General features: G+C 42.7%; 1 protein-coding gene across 3 annotated transcripts in view; it reads right to left on the bottom strand.

Moving 5' to 3' along the window:
* Positions 1-16,855: 16,855 nt before the first annotated feature.
* The window catches only part of FER1L6 (fer-1 like family member 6), a 274,276-nt gene continuing 265,711 nt past the window's right edge, over positions 16,856-25,420 (bottom strand). For all 3 annotated transcript variants that reach the window (XM_073632222.1, XM_073632223.1, XM_073632224.1), the window contains exon 41: positions 16,856-19,991. In XM_073632222.1, coding sequence (XP_073488323.1) covers positions 19,811-19,991 — 181 coding nt within the window. In that variant the 3' untranslated portion in view covers positions 16,856-19,810. The remainder of the gene's footprint in view (positions 19,992-25,420) is intronic.

The following is a 25,420-nucleotide window of genomic DNA, read 5'->3' as shown; positions in this document are numbered from 1 at the left end:
TGGCACTGATATGCAGCACTGATGGGCACTGACCGGCGGCACTGACTGGCACTGACAGGCGGCATTGATGGACACTAATAGATGGCACTGATGGGCAGCACTGATTGGGCAGGTACTGACAGGTGTTAATGCTGGGCACTGATTGGCACTGTGATGGACACTGATTGGCACTATGGTAGGCACTGATTTGCACTGTGGTGGGCACTTATTGGCACTTTATTGGGCACTGGCAGGGGGTTATGATGGGGCACTGACTGGGCACCGATTTGCAGCTTATGGGTACATTTGATGGGGCTATGCTGATAATCAACATGCTAATTATCAGCACAGACCCCCCTTCTGACAGGGAGAGCCGCCGATCGGCTCTCCCTTTCAGCGAGAACCAAGAAATGCAGTTTACCGGCACTTCCTGGTTCATGCGATGATCAGCTGTGAATGGTCACAGCTGATCACATGGTAAGAAGCCCCTGTCAGAGGCTTTTTATCACGGTCGGAGATGCGATGTGTCAGACTGACACGCCGCGCTGCGCACCCCCGCGGGCGCGCGCCGGCATGTTATCCTGCTGGACGTCATAAGACGCCCAGTCAGGATAACAGAACCACTTCCTGGCCGTCATTCTGTTATAGGCCGGTGGGAAGTGGTTAATCTTTTGGAGCAGTGTCTATATATATATATATATATATATATATATATATATATATATATATATATATATATATATATATACACACAGTATCTCACAAGTGAGTACACCCTCTCAAATTTTTGTAAATATTTTATTATAGCTTTTCATGTGACAACACTGATGAAATGACACTTTGCTACAATGTAAAGTAGTGAGTGTACAGCTTGTATAACAGTGTAAATTTGCTGTCCCCTCAAAATAACTCAATGTCTAAACCTCTGGCAACAAAAGTAAGTACACCCCACCATGGCCCCCATGTGGCCACCATTATTTTCCAGCACTGCCTTAACCCTCTTGAAGAAGGAGTTCACCAGAGCTTCACAGGTTGCCACTGGAGTCTTCCACTCCTCCATGATGACATCATGGACCTGATGGATGTTAGAGAGCTTGCGCTCCCCCGCCTTCTATTTGAGGATGCTCCACAGATGCCCAATAGGGTTTAGATCTGGAGACATGCTTGGGCAGTCCATCACCTTTACCCTCAGCTTCGCTAGCAAGGCAGTGGTCCTCTTGGAGGTGTGTTTGGGGTCGTTATCATGTTGGAATACTGCCCTGCGGCCCAGTTTCCAAAGGGAGGGGATCATGCTCTGCTTCAGTCACAGTACATGTTGGCATTCATGGTTCCCTCAATGAACTGTAGCTCCTCAGTGCCGGCAGCACTCATGCAGCCCCAGACCATGACACTCCCACCACCATGCTTGACTGTAGGCAAGACACACTTGTCTTTGTACTCCTCACCTGGTTCCTGCCACACACGCTTGACACCATCTGAAACAAATCAGTTTATCTCATCAGACCACAAAACATGGTTCCAGTAATCCATGTCCTTGATCTGCTTGGCTTTAGCAAACTGTTTGCGGGCTTTCTTGTGCATCATCTTTAGAAGAGGCTTCCTTCTGGGATGACCATGCAAACCAATTTGATGCAGTGTGCGGCGTATGGTCTGAGCACTGACAGGCTGACCCCACCATCCCTTCAACCTCTGCAGCAATGCTGGCAGCACTCATAGGTCTATTTCCCAAAGACAACCTCTGGATATGACGCTGAGCACATGAACTTACCTTCTTTGGTCAACCATGGCGAGGCCTGTTCTGAGTGGAACCTGTCTTATTAAACCGATGTATGGTCTTGGCCACCATGCTGTAGCTCAGTTTCAGGGTCTTGGCAATCTTCTTATAGCCTAGGCCAGTGATGGGCGAACCTTGGCACCCCAGATGTTTTAGAACTAAATTTCCCATGATGCTAAACTACACTGCAGAGTGCATGAGCATCATGGGAAATGTAGTTCTAAAACATCTTTATGTAGAGCAACAATTTTGTTTTTGCATATCCTCAGAGAGATCTTTGCCATGGGGTGCCTTGTTGAACTTCTAGTGACCAGTATGAGAGAGTGAGAGCAATAACACCAAATTTAACACACCTGCTCCCCATTCACACCTGAGAGCTTGTAACACGAACGAGTCATATGACACCGGGGAGGGAAAATGGCTAATTTGGCCCAATTTGGACATTTTCACTTAGGGGTGTACTCACTTTTGTTGCCAGCGGTTTAGACATTAATGGCTGTGTGTTGAGTTATTTTGAAGGGACAGCAAATTTACACTGCTATACAAGCTGTACACTCATTACTTGACATTGTAGCAAAGTGTCATTTCTTCAGTGTTGTTACATGAAAAGATAGAATAAAATATTTACAAAAATGTGAGGGGTGTACTCACTTTTGTGAGATACTGTATATATATCCAGTACGTATATCAGATGTAAGACAATGGTTTGTCTGCTGCAGCCAACGTCCTTGGCAAGAAACTATCTTGGTACCCTTTCTGCACCTCCTACTTCACTCTTCTTTATCCTACTTTTTTTACTGTTTCCTTGTTCTCTGAACTATACTTTATTTTCAGCTCAACAGTCAATTAAACTTTTGATACATTCTTACACTATGGATTACCTTTACAGTACGCATAATCTAGTTTTATGAACCTCTCAGGCTCCATAAGCTTTTTATCCTGATTACTTTCTTCCTCTATTTTGAGGTTTATAGGATACAATCTCTACTACTGTGATTACTCGTGGTTGTACAATTTATTTAACCCATTCTGCTTGTCAGTATTGGGACAGGTTTGTCCAGCGCCCAGGGCAAGGATGTGGAACTGCACTCCTCCCCCACTCTTTTTGCTAAAAAAATCGCAATAAGCGCATATTGATTGATTTGCGCAAAAGTTATAGCGTCTACAAAATAGGGGATAGATTTATGGCATTTTTATTATTAATTGTTTTTTATTAGTAATGGCGGCAATCTGCTATTTTTATCGTGACTTCAACGTTATGGTGGACACATCGGACACTTTTGACACTATTTTGGGACCATTGTCATTTACACAGCGATCAGTGCTATAAATAGCCACTGATCACTGTATAAATGACACTGGCAGGGAAGGGGTTAAACACTAGCAGTAGATCTCTGTCATGTCACTAGGCAGAACAGGGAAATGCCTTGTTTACATAGGCATATCCCCGTTCTGCCACTCAGTGACACGATCGCACGGACACTGGTGTACATCGAGTCCGCAGGACCCACAGGCGCACGCACTCTAGCCCCGCAAATTAAAGGGGACGTATACGTACTCCCATTTGCCCACCGCTGCCATTGTGCGGACGTATATCGGTGTGCGGCGGTCGGCAAGTGGTTAAGTCACTCTTTTGTGAAAGAAAAGAAACTATCCCACTTATGTACTGCTTCCAATTGTAATATTAATGTGATACCTATGTAAGCATGGTTTAAAAAAAACAAAACAAATGCTCTGAACAAGTTTAACAGTTATTTGAAAAGATGCTGGGTGTATCTTTTTGTGTCTGGCCCTACTTTCCCTACTGCAGTGATTAATAGTAATTTGGAACCACAGATCAATATTAGGATAGGAGTTGCCCATCTATAAAATTTCCCAGACACATTCGAAAAGCGTCTTGCAAACTTTTCAATGAATGCAAGGCGTTTTGTGATTGTAGAAGGGGAGATCATGAAGTTCATCTTTACCTCCTTCAATCACAGAAAAGAAAGCAGGAGCTGCAAAGCGAGAGACCCACTTTGGTCTGTGTACTCCAGCCAGAACCGTAGATTTTCGGGTGGAACATTCGAGCACTGAACTGAAGTACTGTACAGGAGGGGAGAAAGTAAGAAAAATAAATTACGCGGCAGCAGCCACACATTGCGCACATATCATTAGTGATCATTTATTTTTACAGTGCAAATGGTCAAAAATTGTTTCGTTGTGTGTTTCCCACACCGCATTTAAACTGCACTGCGCTTGCGATCTGCAGCCAGTGTCAGTGCAATCTTATTGACACCCTCAATGCAGGTCACAAACGCAGTGCACAAGTACCATGCAATCTGATTGCAAATAAATAGGCTGAAATCACACTGCGTTGAATCGCATTTGAATTGTAAGCTCCTTGAGGGTAGGGACCGATGTGAATGTACAATGTATATGTAAAGCGCTGCATAAATTGACGGCGCTATATAAGTACCTTAAATAATAATAATTGAACAGGAATGTGATTCATATGCGGTTCATAGTGTTCATAGTGTGAACCAAGGCTAAAGGCACAAACCAAAGAAAAAATGGTACCTAAAACTCCAAAATTTTACTATAGTAACAATCATAAAACCATGGTTATAACACTGTCTTGGTTGAATTGATACAAAATCTCACTCATGACTCGTCAGCATGTCCATCTTAGTATACAGCATGGAGTAATATATTGATGCCATTAAACGTTGTCCAAGAAGTAAAGCCCAAGGGGTTTCGCATATATCTTCCTCAGGGACATCTAAACATTCATATACAGCCAAAGAGTGTTTGACACTTATCCACCAATTGTAGATAAAAAAACCTGCCAGCCTGTAGATCCGGAAGTGCTCAGAAGGGGGTACAGCAGAGCAGCAAATCGATACATTCAAGGACCCAGGGACATACACTTGCGAAAGGTCAAACGAAAGCATGGAAGTCTGGAGTATCCCCGGGTTCCTGCCAGCCTCGCCAGTCCCAAAAAGTGCCTTTAACCCCTTCGGAGCCAGCGCCTCCCAGCCCTTTAAGGGTTTTAGGATGCCGGGAGGGCAGGGGGTTTTATGATCATGTGGCCGTCTTGATTGGCTGTCACGGTGGTCCCATGATTGGAAAGCTCCCAATCGCAAGCAGCGATCGGGAGCTTTCAGTTAGCCGCGAATAACTGTGCAGAGAACTCGCAGGGCGCATTCTCTCAGCCAGTGGCAGCCCGTGCATTGTGGGGGCATGGGTGCCGCCCCCCCATCCCTGCCGCCGCCCCTCTATCCATGCGCCCGGCCCCTCTCAGGATGCCAGACTCATGGACTTCTATGGCGGGGGTGGGAGGGTGGATTTTTTTTAAGCAGCTGATTAGAACCAGAGGCTCTAATGGGCTTCAAAAAAGGGTGTGCTCGGGGCGCAGAGAATGTGCCCCAATCCCACCCAATTGCGTGACCATAGCGAATCAATTTTTGCTATTTTCACGCTACAGCTTCTCCCCGCCAATCAGGAGGCAGGTCAGTGAGACCTGTTTCCTGATTGGCCAAAGCCCTGGGAAATCCTATTGGATGCCCAGCACTTTGGCGGAAGAGGAGACACAGAGAACGGAGGAAGCATGAGGAGCGGACTCCTCCGCCACCACCACTGCTGCCTGCTGCCCGTACTGGAGGAGACACAGCAGGAGGAAAGCCACAGCCTGGTAAGTCTCGTACCTCCCGCATGGTGCTGTGTGTGCTTTCAGTGGCAGGAGCCGCGAGCCCGTGGGGTGGGGTGCTATCAGAGTTGCAAGCCCCGTGCCGGGGGCGTTGTCAGAGCCGCCAGATGTGGCAGGGGAGTGGGGGGGGGTTGTGCTGTCAGAGCCGCCAGCAACGGAGGCGGAGGAGGTGGGGGGGTTGTGCTGTCAGAGCCGCCAGCCACGGGGGGATTCCTGTCAAAGTCAGGATCGGGGGGGGGGCATGGATGCTGTCAGAGCCGTGAGCAGGGGGGGGAGGGGTGTGAGTGCTATATACCAAATGTTGACCTATATATATATATATATATATATATATATATATATATATTAGGGCTGCTGAAATTAATCGCAGCATTGATGCATCGCGATTCGGGTGTCCCCGATGCGGCATCGATGCATGCGACCCGCAAAATCGATTTCTGGCCCCGCCCCCTCCCAGGAGAGCGCTCCGTGCGTAAAGCTGTTATTAGTATGTGTATATTCCGGCCATGTGACTCTCAGCCGCGCCTCCCTCCTCTCAGTCTCTCCTGATGTCAGCTCCGCCCACTGACTGGAGCTATCAGGTCAGAAGAGAGGCGGGCGGGCCTGACATCAGGAGAGACGTGAGAGGAGGGAGGTGCGGCTGAGAGTCACATGGCCGGAATATACACACACTAATAACAGCTTTACGCACGGAGCGCTCTCCCGGGAGAATTCACTGCTGACCTCAGGATACGATGGAAAGAATGTGATAGTCATGCCAAGTATCGACAACCGGCGGCTGGAATGGAGATCGGGGGGAGATAGTGAGCAGGCAGATCGCCTTGCTCATTACAGGCTGCCACCGGCAGAGCAGCATGTAAGTACAAAGGGGGAGGGGGGTGTGCTGTGACACAAGTCCATATCATAAATTGTCTTCTATGTGCATTCATCACACCACAACTCTGCATTATTGTCCGCAGTCTGTGATCATCTCCTGTAGCATGTCCGCAGTCTGTGATCATCTCCTGTAGCATGTCCGCAGTCTCTGATCATCTCCTGTAGCATGTCCGCAGTCTGTGATCATCTCCTGTAGCATGTCCGCAGTCTCTGATCATCTCCTGTAGCATGTCCGCAGTCTGTGATCATCTCCTGTAGCATGTCCGCAGTCTGTGATCATCTCCTGTAGCATGTCTGCAGTCTCTGATCATCTCCTGTAGCATGTCTGCAGTCTCTGATCATCTCCTGTATTATGTGTGCAGTCTCTGATCATCTCCTGTAGCATGTCTGCAGTCTCTGATCATCTCCTGTAGCATGTCTGCAGTCTCTGATCATCTCCTGTAGCATGTCTGCAGTCTCTGATCATCTCCTTTAGTATTTTGGAAGAGAGCCTGGAGCTCCTCTGCTGTCTCTTTTTTTTCTTAAGAACAGATAGAATAAAACAAATGGAGTTCTCCTGACTACTTGAAATTTTTTTGATGAAAACCATGAGCACTTGCGGACTTGCGCTGTAATCGTGATGCATCGTGATGCATCGTGATGCATCGCGGAATCGAATCGAATCGTTGACTTGATAATCGTAATTGAATCGTGAGGCCAGTGAAGATGCGCACCCCTAATATATATATATATATATATATATCCAATCTGTAATGCTGATCTATATACCCAAGGCTGACGTACAGTGGGGACGGAAAGTATTCAGACCCCCTTAAATTTTTCACTCTTTGTTATATTGCAGCCATTTGCTAAAATCATTTAAGTTCATTTTTTTCCTCATTAATGTACACACAGCACCCCATATTGACAGAAAAAACACAGAATTGTTGACATTTTTGCAGATTTATTAAAAAAGAAAAAATGAAATATCACATAGTCCTAAGTATTCAGACCCTTTGCTGTGACACTCATATATTTAACTCGGGTGCTGTCCATTTCTTCTGATCATCCTTGAGATGGTTCTACACCTTCATTTGAGTCCAGCTGTGTTAGATTATACTGATTGGACTTGATTAGAAAAACCACACACCTGTCTATATAAGACCTTACAGCTCACAGTGCATGTCAGAGCAAATGAGAATCATGAGGTCAAAGGAACTGCCTCAAGAGCTCAGAGACAGAATTGTGGCAAGGCACAGATCTGGCCAAGGTTACAAAAAATTTCTGCTGCACTTAAGGTTCCTAAGAGCACAGTGGCCTCCATAATCCATGCAGTCGGGAGATGGGAGAAAGTTGTAGAAAGTCAACCATCACTGCAGCCCTCCACCAGTCAGGGCTTTATGGCAGAATGGCCCGACAGAAGCCTCTCCTCAGTGCAAGACACATGAAAGCCCGCATGGAGTTTTCTAAAAAACACCTGAAGGACTCCAAGATGGTGAGAAATAAGATTCTCTGGTCTGATGAGACCAAGATAGAACTTTTTGGCCTTAATTCTAAGCGGTATGTGTGGAGAAAACCAGGCACTGCTCATCACCTGTCCAATACAGTCCCAACAGTGAAGCATGGTGGTGGCAGCATCATGCTGTGGGGGTGTTTTTCAGCTGCATGGACAGGACGACTGGTTGCAATCGAGGGAAAGATGAATGCGACCAAGTACAGGGATATCCTGGATGAAAACCTTCTCCAGAGTGCTCAGGACCTCAGACTGGGCCGAAGGTTTACCTTCCAACAAGACAATGACCCTAAGCACACAGCTAAAATAATGAAGGAGTGGCTTCACAACAACTCCGTGACTGTTCTTGAATGGCCCAGCCAGAGCCCTGACTTAAACCCAATTGAGCTCTCTAGAGAGACCTAAAAATGGCTGTCCACCAACGTTTACCATCCAACCTGACAGAACTGGAGAGGATCTGCAAGGAGGAATGGCAGAGGATCCCCAAATCCAGGTGTGAAAAACTTGTTGAATCCTTCCTAAAAAAGACTCATGGCTGTATTAGATCAAAAGGGGCTTCTACTAAATACTGAGCAAAGGGTCTGAATACTTAGGACCATGTAATATTTCAGTTTTTCTTTTTTAATAAATCTGCAAAAATGTCAACAATTCTGTGTTTTTCTGTCAATATGGGGTGCTGTGTGTACATTAATGAGGAAAAAAATGAACTTAAATGATTTTAGCAAATGGCTGCAATATAACAAAGAGTGAAAAATGTAAGGGGGTCTGAATACTTTCCGTCCCCACTGTACATCTATACAATGACTTCTCTTTAAAGTGGTTGTAAACCCTCACATATACACCGTGAAGTGACTGGCCTCAGGTGATACACAGAGATTAGCCAAATTCTCCTACATAAGTTGTACCTTCTTGTCTACAGCTGTCTTTTCCCTACATCCATTCAAAGTGCAGAATTTACACAGGAATACTCAGCTCTGAAAATCAGGCGGTGGAGAGCTGAAGTTACATCAGTGAGGAAAGCTCTGAGAGCTGATTGGAGGAAAGGGAGAACCCCCCCCCCTTCACACAGCACACAAGAACAGTGCTGAGGCTGTCACCATTTTCCTCTTGGTGTCAGGAAAACTTGTCAGAAGTGACTCATGCTTATAGCAGAGGAATGAAGCAGCAGACTGAAATGACAGTGCTCTGGATTGAGACAAGTACACACTATAGAGGGATATGCTTTGTTCATATTTCATGTCTGAGGTTTACAACCACTTTAACCACTTCCCGCCCAGCCCTTTAGTGGTGGTTCTTTTATCCTGACTGGGTGTCATATCACGTCCAGCAGGATAACTGCAGGTCCGCGCCCGTGTGGGCATGCAACGCGGCGATCGTTGTTGCGGCATGTCAGTCTGACACACCACTTCACCGATCTTGGTAAAGAGCCTCTGACGGAGGCTCTTTACTATGTGATCAGCCGTGTCCAATCACGGCTGATCACGATGTAAACAGGAAGAGCCGTTGATCATCTTTTCCTCACTCGCGTCTGACAGACACAAGTAGAGGAGAGCTGATCGGCGGCTCTCCTGACAGTGGGGGTCTGTGCTGATTGTTTATCAGCACAGCCCCCCCCCCCACGCGGATGTCCGCCCAGGACCACCAGGGATGCCCACAAAGGTACCCAAAAAGGTATGCCACCCTGGACCACCAGGGAGATGGCATCAGCAATGCCTGCCAGTGCCATCTACCAGTGTCGCGTATCAGTGCCCTTCAGTGCGGCCTATCAGTGCCCAACAGTGCCACCTATCAGTGCCACTCATATGTACCCATCAGTGCAGCCTTTCAGTGCCCATCAGTGTCGCCTATCATTGCCACCTATGAGTGCCCATCAGTGCCACCTATCAATGCCCATCAGTGCTGCATATCAGTGCCACCTCATTGGTGCCACTTCATCAGTGCCGCCTTATCAGTGCCCATCACTGAAGGAGAAAACTTACTTATTTACAAAATTTTATAACAGAAACAAAAGAAAAACGTATTTTTTTTTCAAAACTTTCGGTCTGTTGTTTAGCAAAAAAAAAAAAACGCAGAGGCGATCAAATACCACCAAAAGAAAGCTCTATTTGTGGGGAAAAAAATGATAAAAATTTTGTTTGGGTACAGTGTTGTTTGACCGCACAATTGTCATTTAAACAGCGACAGCGCTGAAAGCTGAAAATTGGCCTGGGCAGGAAGAGGGGAAAGTTCACGGTATTGAATTGGTTAAGGTAAAGTGTGTAAAATCGACTTCAGCCCGATTGACGTATTTTATGAATGTCATAAGCAGGTTGCTCATTCGTTTTCTTACAAATGCTGGTTGCCTGGCTGTCATCCTTATCTATAATTTGAGTGACTGTCCTGAAGAAAAAAAAAATGCAGATTAGGACTTCTGACTCTTTCCAACTTTTATGACTTGCTCCAGGTCAGTGAACCCCGGGGGTCAGCAATAAAAGCCTATTCATTTAAAAAAATATATTTATTTAAGATTTCTGTCAAATGCACCAGCTTTATATTAAAAGTAACAGGTTAAGAAAATGATGGTGGGATGGATGAGATCTCTAAGAGTTTCACACATCCCAGATCCATGGTTACCATGGTAACAGGACATCATCAGCGCCGCTCATGCTGGGAGATGTCGTGTAAGTCGTTATCTTTTTGTGAAATGGTCCTCAGGCATGTGCCGGCTCCATCAGCCAGATAATAAAAGGCAGAATCATTCCTGTAGTGCCGAGCCTTACATTGCCATGAAATACACATTCCTGATGGCTACAAATAGCTGCACCCAGGTACTGACCCCCGCACAATTCATCACTGGTGGTCTCTGTGGTACGGATCGTCTGTTTTCTTTTTTCAGTTCTGTCATTGTGTCATTTACACAGCCAGTGATCCCAAATTATTCACTAGCTGGTTTAAGTTCTGGAACTTAAAGTGATATTAAACAATTTTTTTCTATTTAAATGCTAATAGTAGGACTTACATTGTTTTCTGCTTCTTCCTGTTGCTGGCCTCAATTTCCATTGCAGGGTAAAGTAACACCTAACTCTGGTTTAAAAAAATAAAATCCATTCAAGTACAGTAAAACCTTGGATTGAGAGTTTTTTTTATAAATCTTGACTTGATAAACGAGTGATATCTTGATATACAAGTAGTGTCATGTCACAACTGAGTATAAAAGAGAAGAGAGGCGCCTCTAAGTGTAGCAATGTGGTTACATTTAGGTAAAGGTACAACATTAGAAACTCACATGGTTGATGATTACAAAGACATAGACAGGGACGTGCGGGGAGGTCAGTGGCTGGTGAGGCACTGGCTAGTATCAGAGCCAGATACACACAGGTTACATACGCCACGATTGTTAGAGCGAGAGCAATAATTCTAGCACTAGACCTCCTCTGTAACTGTAAACATGTAACCTATGGAGATTTTTAAGTACTGAAGTTTGACACCATTCCACAAGTGTGTGCAATTTTAAAGCATGATATATTAGGTATCTATTTACTCGGCGTAACATCATCTTTCACATTATACAAAAAAAAATCAGGCTAACTTCAGTGTTTTTTTTTTCATTAAATAGTTTCTTTCCAAAAAAAAAAAAAAAACTCTTTGAAAGATTGCTGCGCAAATACTGTGTGACATAAAAAGTTGCAACGACCACCATTTTATTCTTTAGGGAAAGTAGCCTAAAGGTATCTCCAAGTGCAACTTGGGAACATGGAGCCACACAGTGGTTACTAAATTCTATAGCAGGGATATGCAATTAGCGGACCTCCAGCTGTTGCAAAACTACAAGTCCCATCATGCCTCTGGGTGTCATACTTGTGGCTGTCAGAGTCTTGCTATGCCTCATGGGACTTGTAGTTCTGCAACAGCTTGAGGTCCGCTAATTGCATATCCCTGTTCTATAGGAAATAGTTTATAGGAATTTTAACTCTTTCCTAAAAAATGGTGTCAGAAGTGGGATCCAGATGATTGTTGCACAACAGTGTATGAAATAAACAAGTATTTCTGGAAAATAATAGTACAAATGGCAAAATAAGCAGTTCTCGGAAAACAGGTAATTAAGATGATATCCAATACCCAAGTGGTCAGTGTATCACCAAACTTTTTATTGATATATTCCAAAAAACATGTATTTTGCCAGTATTATTACCTAATTGTTATACAAACATGTTATTTAACCATTTCACAATTATCTTGTATTTGTATTGGTTAAGGATAAGTGTCCACCTTTCTTTGTAATTCCTATACACTATCTCACAAAAGTGAGTACATCCCTCACATTTTTGTAAATATTTTATTATATCTTTTCATGTGACAACACAGAAGAAATGACACTTTGCTACAATGTAAAGTAGTGAGTGTACAGCTTGTATAACAGTGTAAATTTGCTGTCCCCTCAAGATAACTCAACACACAGCCATTAATGTCTAAACCGCTGGCAACAAAAGTGAGTACACCCCTAAGTGAAAATGTCCAAATTGGGCCCAGTTAGCCATTTACCCTCCCTGCTGTCATGTGACTCGCTAGTGTTACAAGGTCTCAGGTGTGAATGGGGAGCAGGTGTGTTAAATTTGGTGTTATCGCTCTCACTCTCTCATACTGGTCACTGGAAGTTCAACATGGCACCTCATGGCAAAAAATTCAGTGAGGATCTGAAAAAAAGAATTGTTCCTCTACATAAAGATGGTCTAGGGCAGGGGTGGACTGACCATTGAGCCACTCGGGCACTGCCTGTGGGCCCTGGGCCACTAGGGGGCCCCATCAGGGTTGCCAGCCTCAGTAAAACCAGGGACAGTATGTATAAATCTGTGTTTGTCTGTGTCTGTCTGTGTATACTGTGTGTACATGTATACTGTGTAATTGTATACTGTGTGTATGTGCATACTGTGTGGCCCCATAATCTCTGATTACCTGGGGGCCCCATAATCTCCTATTGCCCGGGGGCCCCATGAGTTATCAGTCCGCCCCTGGCCTAGGGTATAAGAAGATTGCCAAGACCCTGAAACTGAGTTGCAGAACGGTGGTCAAGACCATACATCGGTTTAACAGGACAGGTTCCACTCAGAACAGGCCTCGCCATGGTTGACAAAAGAAGTTGAGTGCACGTGCTCAGCATCATATCCAGAGGTTGTCTTTGGAAATAGATGTATGAGTGCTGCCAGAATTGCTGCAGAGGTTAAAGGGGTGGAGGGTCAGCCTGTCAGTGTTCAGACCATACGCCGCACACTGCATCAAATTGGTCTGCATGGCTGTCGTCCCAGAAGGAAGCCTCTTCTAAAGATGATGCACAAGAAAGCCCGCAAACAGTTTTCTGAAGACAAGCAGACTATGGACATGGATTACTGGAACCATGTCCTGTGGTCTGATGAGACCAGGATAAACTTATTTCATTCAGATGGTGCCAAGCGTGTGTGGCGACAAAAAGGTGAGGAGTACAAAGACAAGTGTGTCTTGCCTACAGTCAAGCATGGTGGTGGGAGTGTCATGGTCTGGGGCTGCAAAAGTGCTGCCAGCACTGGGGAGCTACAGTTCATTGAGGAATCATAAATGCCAACATGTACTGTGACATACTGAAGCAGAGCATGATCCCCTCCCTTCAGAGACTGGGCCGCAGGGCAGTATTCCAACATGATAATGACCCCAAACACACCTCCAAGATGACCACTGCCTTGCTAAAGAAGCAGAGGGTAAAGGTGATGGACTGGCAAAGCATGTCTCCAGACCTAAACCCTATTGATCATCTGTGGGACATCCTCAAACAGAAGGTGGAGGAGTGCAAGGTCTCTAACATCACAAGCTCTGTGATGTCATCATGGAGGAGTGGAAGAGGACTCCAGTGGCAACCTGTGAAGCTCTTAAGGCAGTGCTGGAAAATAATGGTGGCCACACAAAATATTGACACGTTGGGCCAAATGTGGACATTTTAACTTAGGGGTGTACTCACTTTTATTGCCAGCGGTTTAGACATTAATGGTTGTGTGTTGAGTTATTTTGAGCGGACAGCAAATTTACACTGTTATACAAGCTGTACACTCACTACTTTACATTGTAGCAAAGTGTCATTTCTTCAGTGTTGTACATGAAAAGATATAATAAAATATTTACAAAAATGTGAGGGGTGTACTCACTTTTGTGAGATACTGTATACAAATGTTGAATCTCATGCTTCTATGTGACTCCATGTTCCCAAGTGCACTTGACGGTACCTTTAAGCAACACAGCATCATACCGCAGTTACTAATTTCTATAGGAAATAGTTTATAGGAACCTTTCCTGACAGGGATCTCCAGCACATAGCCTGTGATTGACAGTCTCAGCTCTGTTCCTGTGTTCTGTGTGAAGGGGGGTGTGTCCCTTCCCTCCAATCAGCTCTCACAGCTCTTCTCATTGAGCTTTGCAGAGTGTAACTTCATCTCCCTGCTTTCTGGGAGCTCAGACAAGCTTTATAAATTCTGGACTTTGAACAGATGCGGAGAAGAGAAGACTGCAGATAAACAGATACAACTTATGAAAGAGGATTTCTTTCATCTCTGTCTATCACCCAAAGCCAGTCACTTCACTGGGTATATGTAAGGGTTTACAACCACTTTAGAGTATGCATTTCTAGTAATTGGAAAAAAAACACACCCCTTACATTTAGACGATAGTTTGCCAGGTTAAATAATAAAAATCAGGTTTTACTGGGTTCATTTTCAACATTCCAAAGACTACTTGAGCAACATTTAACAGAACATTACAGCCAAACCATGGCTATCCTCTGGAGTTGGAAAACAGGTGTATAGGCGCTGTAACCTTCCCACATAAAAGCTCCGCCTGGTAAAAAGCTCCGACCACGAGGCTGCTGACACCTCCAACGTACCAGAATAAGGAAAGGGATGGTCAGCACTAAGGATGACATCCAAGGTAGTATTTCTTTATTAAATGCATGTACAAAGCTGTAAAACATCCTACACGTTTCGGACATTAGTCATGACTGATTAAAAAAAATAAGTAACACTATATTGTATTGTATATACAATGTGTATATACATTGTATATACAAAGGTCACATGATTAACCAACACAGGAGAATTAAAAATGCAAAAGGGAAAACCCGACATGACTCCGTGCAATGGAACACATCACAAAAAATAGACATATGAAAAAACAGGCATATAAAAAGTGATCCACAATGATCCACAATAGCATGCGTAGTTTGTAATTTTTCCAAAATGGATCATAAAAATAGTGGGTGCTACATAAAAATGATATTGCCTGGACACTAAATTGATAAAAATAATTTAAGAAAAAGATCTACATCCCATGTGGTTCAGTCCCTGTGGGTTGCGGGTCTGAATCCTGTGTATCCAGTAATCTTCACATTCTAAAAGTCTGTGATGTCTGTTAACACCCCCCCGCAGGTAAAATCCTCTCTATACCACAAAATGAAAAAGAGGACGTATCTCCCCTGTGTACATCTCTAAAATGTTTCGACACATTGGAGATATTTCTGGCATTGGGATTCAAACTGTCACAGTAATGTTCTGGGATGTGTGTGTGAGGGCCGTATGGTACAGCCCACATATTGCACTTTACATTTATCACATTGGATTAGATATACCACATGATCTGAACTACAATTATGGAATTTGCAATTGTATGTGTTTCTCATGTGGCAAAAAAGATGTAATATTCCTATTGGGTCCATGAACCCTACAACATTTGTATGTACTGACCCCACAGAGAAACGATCCTGGATAAGAGAACCAGGTTTTGTTGGTGACATGGAAGCTGACATGACCAGATATCAAAATTGAACGCAAGTTGGGGGCCCTACAGCTACTGAAACATACCTTTGGATAAGAGGTTATGTAATGCCTTATCCTCTAGAGTTGCCGACCCCCCCCCCCCCCCTTCCCTAGGGTTGCCACCTGTTTAGGATTCACCAGGACAGTCTAGGTTTTGAATCATGTGCCCGGGTTTCAGTTTGCCTCAAATTATTCAGACTGGACTCCCCGCGCTCCAGGGGGTCCATGCAGCCTCCCTGTCACACCTGGATAGGAGGGGTGGTGGGGGCAGTACTGATCTCCTTGGGGCACCCAAAGGTGTTCTAGATCTTTTACAATGCTATAATGTATACTACAAAAAAAAAAACTTGCTGTGCATCACTAAAGTGTACGGGTTTGGCTTTTATGTGATGTTCCAGCTTCTTGACAACTGGCAGACTTTCCACCCCCCTCTCCCCTTCCTTTTTTTTTCTTTTCCCACCCCTCTCTTTGTGCACTAACTACTACCCCCTCATCACCATCACTTACCTTCCCCCGTTCCAAACCCCTCCTTCCTGTAATAGCACCCTCTTATTGTTGTCCCTTTGATCCCACCTGTTCCCTCCTTTCATATCCCCATAATTGAAATAATAGGAATGCCTAGGAATAAAATGTGAATACTACATTTCCACTAAAATATAATTTATTAATGTACTTATTAAATTTTTTAATGTACAGGAAAAGCATTGGACAATCATAAGACTACAGATAAGTTTACATACAGTCTTTCAAAATGAATTGAAATATCCTATAATGCTGTATTCTTTCTTACCTGCAAAGTCATGTCTTGTAGCAGTTGACTGTGAATAATTATACCTTTGTTTTTTGGTTGGAAATGCAAAAATAAAGATTACAAAGAAAGGACACTTTTCCTTCAACTAGTTCCAGTGGTGGCTGGTGTTTTTTTTTTGGGGAGGTGGCAAATAGTCCCCCCCCCCCCGGGCCGCCGGTGGGAGTGGCACTAACTCCTCCCGCGGCACTAACACACTCCCCCACCACCACCCGCTGTCCTTACCTTGGATGCGGGTGGTGAGAGCCTGGCAGGCTCCGGGAAAGCTGCTCCGGTGTCCTCTCCTGGAGCAGCTTCCGCGCGTCTCCTCTCTCCTCCTCCCGGCGTTAGGCGTCCAATAGGATCGCCAGAAGTTTTGGGCAATCAGGAAACAGGTTTCATACCTGCTTCCCAATTGGCCGGGAGGAGGATCAGTGTTGCAACAGCGAATTTTCAACACAGCTGGGTGGGCTCCAGACACAATGCTCTGCGTTCCGAGTCCACCCTAGTTTGAAGCCTATTAGAGCCTATGGCTCTAATCAGTGCTTTAAAAAAAATAAAAAACACTGGCCGCTGTAATTCATATGCCCGATGACCCAAAAGGTTCTAATGCATGAATCTATCCATTAGGGGTGCCCTGACTAGTTCAAAATAAATGAAGTGAATTGAAGGGCCAGTGAAATTTAACAAATTTAACTTTAAAGCTGAACTCCAGGCACAGAATCTTTCAATGATATGTATTTATTCCTCAGCAGCCACAAAAGAATATAAGCAAACCTTATGTGCATCAAATGATTTTAAAAACCCAGATATTACCTTGTAAATTATAAATAATACAAAGCTTCCAAATAAGCCATAATCCCCCAAAAAGGCATGTGCTTTGTGCAAAAAATTTAAGTGGTTGTAAAGTCAGAGAGTAGGATTAATGCAAGCCACTCTTTTCTAATAAGGTTTATTACACAGTGTAAATGTTTTTTTTTAAATGCTGCTGCTAAATACCTTTTTTCAGATCGCCTCTGTGTGGTCACATAACCTCCCACCACTCTCCTCCCCGATCTAAGGGCCATAGTGGGAAGGGATTAGATTTCCCTCTGACGTCAGCCGGGAGGTCACATGACTGCCGTGCTGTCTGCTCAGCCCCTCCCGCTGTAGTCCTTAGATCAGGGAAGGAGAGCGACGGGAGGTCATGTGACCGCACAGAGGCGATCTGAAATAAGGTATTTAGCGGAAAAAAACAATTACACTGTGTAGTATACCTTATTAGAACAGAGGGGCTGGCAGTAATCCTACTCTATGACTTTACTGCCAGTTACTAATAACGGCAGGAGGGGAGGGGGGGGGAGAAGATCGCTCACACACTAGGAACTGACAGGGAGGGAGGGAGGGGGAGAGGGGGAAGAGAGGAGAGACTCTAACACAGCGGGATGATGGAGGCACGTATACTGACCATGGTATCATGGATCAGCAGACATGATTACCGTGGTCAGTTCACTTAGGGCAGGGGTAGGCAACCTCGGCCCTCCAGCTGTGGTGAAACTACAAATCCCATCATGCCTCTGCCTCTAGGAGTCATGCCTGTGATTGTTAGGGTCTTGCAATGTCTCATGGGACGTAATTTCAAAACAGCTGGAGGGCCAAGGTTGCCTACCCCTGACCTAGGGGGACACAGGAACAGGCAGGATCAACCAGGTTTTTTACATTATAGAAAGGGACAGATTAGACAGCACAAGCACTATTCTGTTTAACCTGCTTTAAAGGAACAGGATCTTTTTTTGTTTTGTTTTTTTAGGGCTACAACCACTTTAATGCAAATCTCCAGTCAATAAAGTCTGACATCTAAATCTTCTCTTCTGCGATACATTTTTTCTTCCTCCTTTATATAAATCTTAAACTCCCACCAGATATTTTGACCCCTAAAAACCATTGGGTTGATGAGATAACAAGCAGGTTCTCCAGATATACTACTATTTCATCAAGTGTTGTATGACCCAATGGTTTTTTGGGTCGAAATATCTTGCGAGAGTTTAATATTCTTATAAGGGAAGAAGCAAAAATGTATCACATAAGAGAGGGTTTAGATGTTGAACTTTTATTGACTTTGGGGGTTTGCATTAAATTTGTGTACAAACCACATGCCTTTTTAGGGGTGTATATGACTTTTTGCAAGTGCTGGGTTACTTATAGTTTTTACAGTGTCTGCTCAGAGGAACAAGAATTGTCAGCAGCTGGGAATAAAGTGGATGTCTCTACCTGAGCACTGAGAAATCTATACTATACACCCTGTTGAAGCCTTTTCATGACAAAACGCGTTTGTTGGAGCCTGGTCATGTGATGTCGCCACGCACGGGAGTTGGCCATCTTGTTGGTTGGAAACATTCCTATTGTATTTTGGAGTGACATGCCGATTTTACCTTCATTGTTTGTGAGTTTTTGAGCTGTATTTAAATAAATGCTGGTTATCCATAATACTGCACAATGAAGCGCTTTTGTTTTTTTCCTAAACTCTGCACAATCTGAGTCCCCTCTTTTTTTGGAGTGTCCCATAATAATAAGAACTAAGGATATCAGGAGGCTCTCTGGATATGTTGGTTCGGTGTTGGTGTGTAATTGAGCGCTGTTGACCGATTACTACCGCTGCTGTGTGCAGTGATATTGGTGGAGGACATCTTATATCACCCTTTGTGTTAAACTGCACTCTTTGGATTCCTCAACTCTGAACATTAACATTAAAGTTGTGGAAGACTTTTATGTTTTTTTTTATGTGAAAGCGCTGCATTTATATATCTATTAGAAATCTATACTAGTATTACCTTGTACAGTAAATATATTGGTGGTACCATCACAGCCATCAACATAGCCTGTGTGGAAAGCAGAGCTTTTGGAGGAAGCCCAGCAGACTCCACCCACTACAGGCTGCCTGCAGAAAACTACAGGAGGGGGCGGAGACAAGACCAGTCACCCTGCACAAGGAGAGAGGGTGGCTGTGACTGGTCTTTATTACAGGAAGCTCCTGCACAGTAAAAGTCTCACACTGGATTACTGTACGGATCTGGAAGAAATACACAAAGCACATCATTATTCAAGGAAGAATATACATGACTCTTGTATTGAGACAATATTTGCTTATCCCAGGAGTTCAGCTTTAATAATAATCCATAAGCTATTGGTAGCCTCTTGGTGCAGGTTTGCTGATGTACACAGTTTCCTATCACAAATCTATACGCTCTATCATTTTTGCAGTTTATTAAGCTTGAATATTAGTGAATTGTATCCAAACAGGAAAATAAGGGCAATTTATCTTAATCGTCAGTAGAGTGTAAAAGTTTCCAGTATACTGAGACTTGCCAGTAAAAGGTCTTGTACTATAAACTCAACAGCAGCATGAAACTAATCAGGTCCGTCGTCTTCATCCATTCAGGATTCTGTGGCTGATGGCGCCTGGCAGTGTATAGACAAATAGTGCAATAAACAGGGCAAGGATGAGAAGAGCCAGGGCAATGATGATGTATTTCTTGTAATTCCTCCAGATGAGATAGAAGAAGCACTTGAACGGATTCATGAACCATGAGAATGAAGTGTCTGGACGGCTGAAAGAAAAAATAAAAAAAAAGGGTCATGCATTACATATCAGTTACATGAATACAAGGACAGAAAACTCTGGTATTCCAGTCTTCATGGCAAGATCACCAGGCATGATTTTAATAAAAACTAGAATTTAAAAAGATTGAAAATGACTTTTTCAAATTATATTACATGTTGAAGCTTGTATGAGATTTTAATGATAGGGTTCACATCTACGTTAACATTTTGACTAAATTTTACTTTACTTTTATTTTTAATATTTAATTGCATTTTGACTAACATCTTGTCTAAATTTTCAAATTGGAGATAAAATAAAACTGAGCAGTCTGCAAAAAAAAAAAAAAACAGTAACTAGTGAGCACTTTTCCCTGCTTATAAAACCACAGTAAAGCTATTTACAAATTATTTACAAGCATTTTAATGATTTAGTTGGGGAGATTTACTAAAACTGGTTCACTCAGAATCTAGTGCAACTTTGCATGGTAGCCAATCAGCTTCTTACTTCAGCTTGTTCAATTAAGCTTTGGCAATAAAACCTGGAAGCTGATTGGTTTCTATGCAGAGCTGCACCAGATTTTGCACCCTCCCGTTTTAGTAAATAACCCCCCTATGTATTTCTGTGCTACAAAAACGAGCAAACAAAATGAAAAAAAAAAAAAAAGGAAAAAAGTTTACAAATGCAATGTGAAAAAAAGTTGAGAGGGGTTAATAAGCACTGGTCTGGGTTAACAAATGAGGTGTTAAAGAGGAACACCAATTATTTCATTTTTGTTTTCAACAACTTTGCTGTAATTTAAATTATTTGCACATCACGTTAAAGATGATCGGCAGTGATCAAATACATTATGACAACATTGTTACAATTTATTAAAAAAAAAAAGTGTCTGGGCAGCTAGAAGACAAAAAGAAGTTTTATCATCATTATATAATGTCACCAGGTATATCAGATTTGGTCTTACATAATGTATCACTATTTGCAGGCTTCATTCATAAAGGAGCTGCTCTCATGCCCTGTACACATGACCAGTTTTGCCGTCGGAATAAACTCTGAAGGTTTTTATGACGGCGTTCAGAATTCCGCTCAAGCTGTCTTGCATACACACGGTCACACCAAATTCCAACCGTCCAGAACGCGGTGATGTACAACACGTATGATGGGACTAGAAAACGGAAGTTCAATAGCCAGTAGCCAATAGCTTCCGTCTCGTACTTGCTTCAGAGCATGCGTCGTTTTTTTGTGCGTCGGAACAGCATACAGACAAGCTTTTTTTCTGATAGTAATTTGTTCCATCGGAAAAATATAGAACATGTTCTCTAAGTCCGTCTGAATTTTCGACAGAAAAAGTCCGATGGGGCATACACACGGTCGGAATATATGATGAAAAGCTCCCATCGGACTCTTTCTGTTGGAAATTCTGCTCATGTGTACGCGGCATCAGAGTTCCCGATACCCAGAGCAGGTCCCAACTATCTGGATGCCCTAATCCCACAGGGGCTGCAGATGTGTAGTGGAGTTTTGGAGACCTGTTTACTATGCAGAGTGTCCAAAGTGTATCTGTTACGCCATTGGACCTCAGCAGTCTGTAGTGAGATCATTGATTCTGGTAATAGTATTGATATCTACTAGCCTCATGTAACATGTTCCCACTTTCGTATTGTCTCCTGCAGCATAGAACCAGCCAACAATGTACTCTGTCCGCAGTCTCTGACCCTCATTCCCTCTATTAGGTCTGCAATTTCTGACAGTCCTCTCAACCATTACATATATTGAACATTATGTGCGGCCCTTTGGTGATGTCAGGGGCTGCATTTGAGGCCCCCTTTAGCTCATAGGTTGACAACCACTGCTGTGGATCGTCTCAGCTCTTCAGTCCACACTCTGCACAGCAATTGAAAACTTTGTGTCTGAGCTTCAATTTGCTGCAGTCTTTATTCCCTGGACAGCGCATTACATATGAATGGATAGAGAAAATTGCCTTTATAAAATATAAATTAGAAGGTATTTTCACTGCAGGCGCAGAATAAATTATTGGCTTAGTCCAGACTCTCACAATATGTATTCCTGATGATGGGTGCACCTGATGATCTTTGCACATTCCATGCAAGGCTTGTTGCTTTTTATCCAAAGCCCAGCTCCAGGCCTCCAGCCCAAACTTTTCTAATTTTTAGCTTTGAATAGAGTGGAACGTGTCCCAGTGATACCTGTCACCACAGCCAGATGTCTATGTAGATATACAATCTTTGGCACCCAACAAACCTCTGCTAAGATTACCAGTGTGGTAAAGAACTTGTTTTTTATTTTTCAAGTTTTATCCTGGCTTTGAATTTTGTGAAAGTGTCTAAATAGGTTTATAAGAAATGCCTGTGTGGTTCCACTGCCAATACCAAAAAATGCACAACCAAAAACTATACATAAAAACCAGCCTTTTGAGTCTATAAGATATTGATAAGATATTGAACGATGGACAACAAATATGGTGAACGAGTCAAGGGATAAACCATATCAGGAGACATTTCAGGAACTTAATATGTAGAGTCTGGAGGTAAGAAGGGAAAGGCAAGACATGAATGAAACCTTTAAATATATCAAGGGTGTGAATAAGGTTCAGGAGGGCAGTATTTTCAATTTGAGGCCAAGATCAAGAACATGGGGGCATGAGCTCAAACTAGCGTGAAGAAACCTCAAAACGAATCTTAGAGAACATTATTTTACTGAAAAAGCAGTTGATGAAAAGACTTTCAGTCAACACTAAGTGGCTTCAAACATGCTTGGGACAAACATAGATCTATACTCAGACATAAAAAAGTAAAAACAAAAATATATATAAATAAAAAAATTGACCTCTTAGTCTTTTTTCTGCTGTCACTCTTCTATGATCCAGACAGCTAGGGACCATGTGATCTTACCCCTGGTTTTTGTTCACATTAGGGAGCTCCAGTGTTTTTCTTTTTTTTTTGTTTTTTCAGTCATTGCAAGAAAGTGTACTTTTTTTTACTCTAATTCGTTATGAAATTTGGCAATAGTGGCATGAGCTTCATTAATTTATGTGAAATGTGAATTTTAATGATAGCTTCTTGGTAAAATAGTCTTCTAAATTTATTATTTCATAATCAATAAAAAATGACACTACAAAGCTGCAGACTCCAAAATGTATAAAACACGTGAATAAATCAGCAGCTCGCAATGGAAAATTGTCTGCTTGTTCTGTTTGATTAATTTACAGGAGGAAGGAAATAACACACGCTGCTTAATTGCTGCTTCTTCCCCTGTGGTCATAAATTAAAATTCCTGAGGAATGCTTCATTTTGTTTTACCGTTATTGACATCAGTATATGAATTACCGGCTTCTCTCCAGCGATGCGTTCTCTGTTTACATTGTCCTCTAATGTGTCCATACTTTAAAATATATTCTGGTCCTCATTCTTTTAATATAAATGGAAGTGTTTATTTAGTCGGGTATAATGTAGACTACAAGACTTTGCCTGGAATTCAACTTATTATTATAACCCAATCTTACTATTCTCATTAGTGTAATCGCATTGCATGCTTATCATAGCCTTTGAGGGCCCACAAGAGACCACTATAATTGAAAGGACTGGATATAGCAAAACATTTATTCCAAATGAGTGTTCCCCCAATGAAGTCTCCATGACGAAAGGAATAGGGAGGAGGCAGAAATATAACAAATACTGGTTTCTGCTACTGGATGTAGGATTGTACACAAGTGCTTTAAAAGGTTAAATAGACTCTATTTTACTGCTCCACATATGGTGGATCTGTTCTTACATTAGGTCCTGTTGGAATTCCATTTTGTTTTTTTTTCAAATATTTTATTTTCACCGGAAAAAGGCAGTTCCATGTCATCAAGACGATAGTACAAAGGTAATGGTACATCAATCACATGGTTTCAACATGTCCAACTAGTAAATAAAAGTTGAATATACAAAGGGTTTAATGAGTCATCATAAAAAATAAAAAAAAAGGAGGGGAAGAGGGGTTTGGAGTAGCATGGTATCTTCAGATTAGGCAAACCATCCAGGATTTAGAGTACTTTTCACGTTGTGTTGTGCTGTGAGGATTAGGTCCTCCATCTTATTTATTTCTTCTAATTTATTAAGCCAAAGACTAATGGTCATTTTATGTGAACTTTTCCAATTGAGAGGAATGCTGGCTTTTGCCATGTTTAAAGGTGTCGTACAATTGATTGTTTATAAATTTCTGCTGGAATGGCTGAGACATGTATTAAAAAAAAGATGGATCATCAGGAACCTCATAATCAGTGAATTTTTGGACAATTCTCTAAATTTCTTTCCAGAAGTATTCAAATTTGGGGCAGGACCAAAAGACATGGAGTAGCATTTCTCACCCCTCCTGGCATCTCTTAAAGCGATCGGTGGTGTTAGGGAAAAATGTATGTAGTAGAGAGGGAGTATGATACCACCTCATAATTTTAAAATTAGTTTCCTGAATCCTTGTACAATTTGAGGATTTAAGGAAAAACCTGATAATGTTATGTTGTTGGTCTCGTGTAAAAGTACGGTTCAGATCCGATTCAAAATTCATTATGCAGGATAGGTTCTTCAGGAGGAGATAGATTGTAGGTTTTATAAAGAACCTGAGGTAAGACCCTCTTATCCCAGCAATATTCCTTAAAAGGTGGAAAAAATTATGAAATTTTTCCAATTTTTACAGCTTAGGCATGCATTAAAAGCACAGGGTAGATCACGTGAATTGAAATGGAATAAATCAGTCATAATAGCCTTGTTGGATAAGACAGAAAGAAAAAAGGGTCTGATATCACAAGTATATGATATATTTGATAAATTTCAAGAAGTAGTGAACATACCAGCAAGGTCAGCATGGTCTGGCTATATAGGGCCAATTTCAGATGAACAACGGGCACAGGCACTGTTGGCAATACCCGTGGGCTCCCTATCCCCAAAGCAAAACCGAACACAATTATTTATCCTGCACAGGGCTCACTATACACCAGAAAAATTATTCAAATGGAAATATAGAGATACTGCCCAATGCCCTAGATGTAAAGGGAGCCCTGCTAATTTATTACATATGCCCTAAACTTCATCGTTATTGGAATGAGGTTGTGTCTATGATTAACAATGCTTTTGGGACTCCGTTGTCTCCAGAGCCGGTGGGGATGCCTTCTGGGTATCCTGGATAATTCCGGGGTCCCGGAAGACAGCACGGTATCAATAATGAGTCTATTCCAGGCCCGTAAGCTTATAGCACAAAAATGGATAGCCCCATACCCACCAACAGTAGCAGCATGGAAAATACATTTAAGGAAAACCCTAATTAAGGAAAGGTATATCTTTCTACACAGAGATTGCCCAGGGAATTCGAAAAGGTATGGAGAAGATCGTCTGATATTTTGGATGGATGATGAGATGGGAGTAAATAAATAGCTACATT

This window comes from Aquarana catesbeiana, linkage group LG05, assembly GCF_042186555.1.
Source record: "Aquarana catesbeiana isolate 2022-GZ linkage group LG05, ASM4218655v1, whole genome shotgun sequence".
In the NCBI taxonomy this organism is placed as follows: Eukaryota; Metazoa; Chordata; class Amphibia; order Anura; family Ranidae; genus Aquarana; species Aquarana catesbeiana.
The sequence above is the reverse complement of the archived record's forward strand: the minus strand, read 5'-3'. Positions and strand labels throughout refer to the sequence as shown.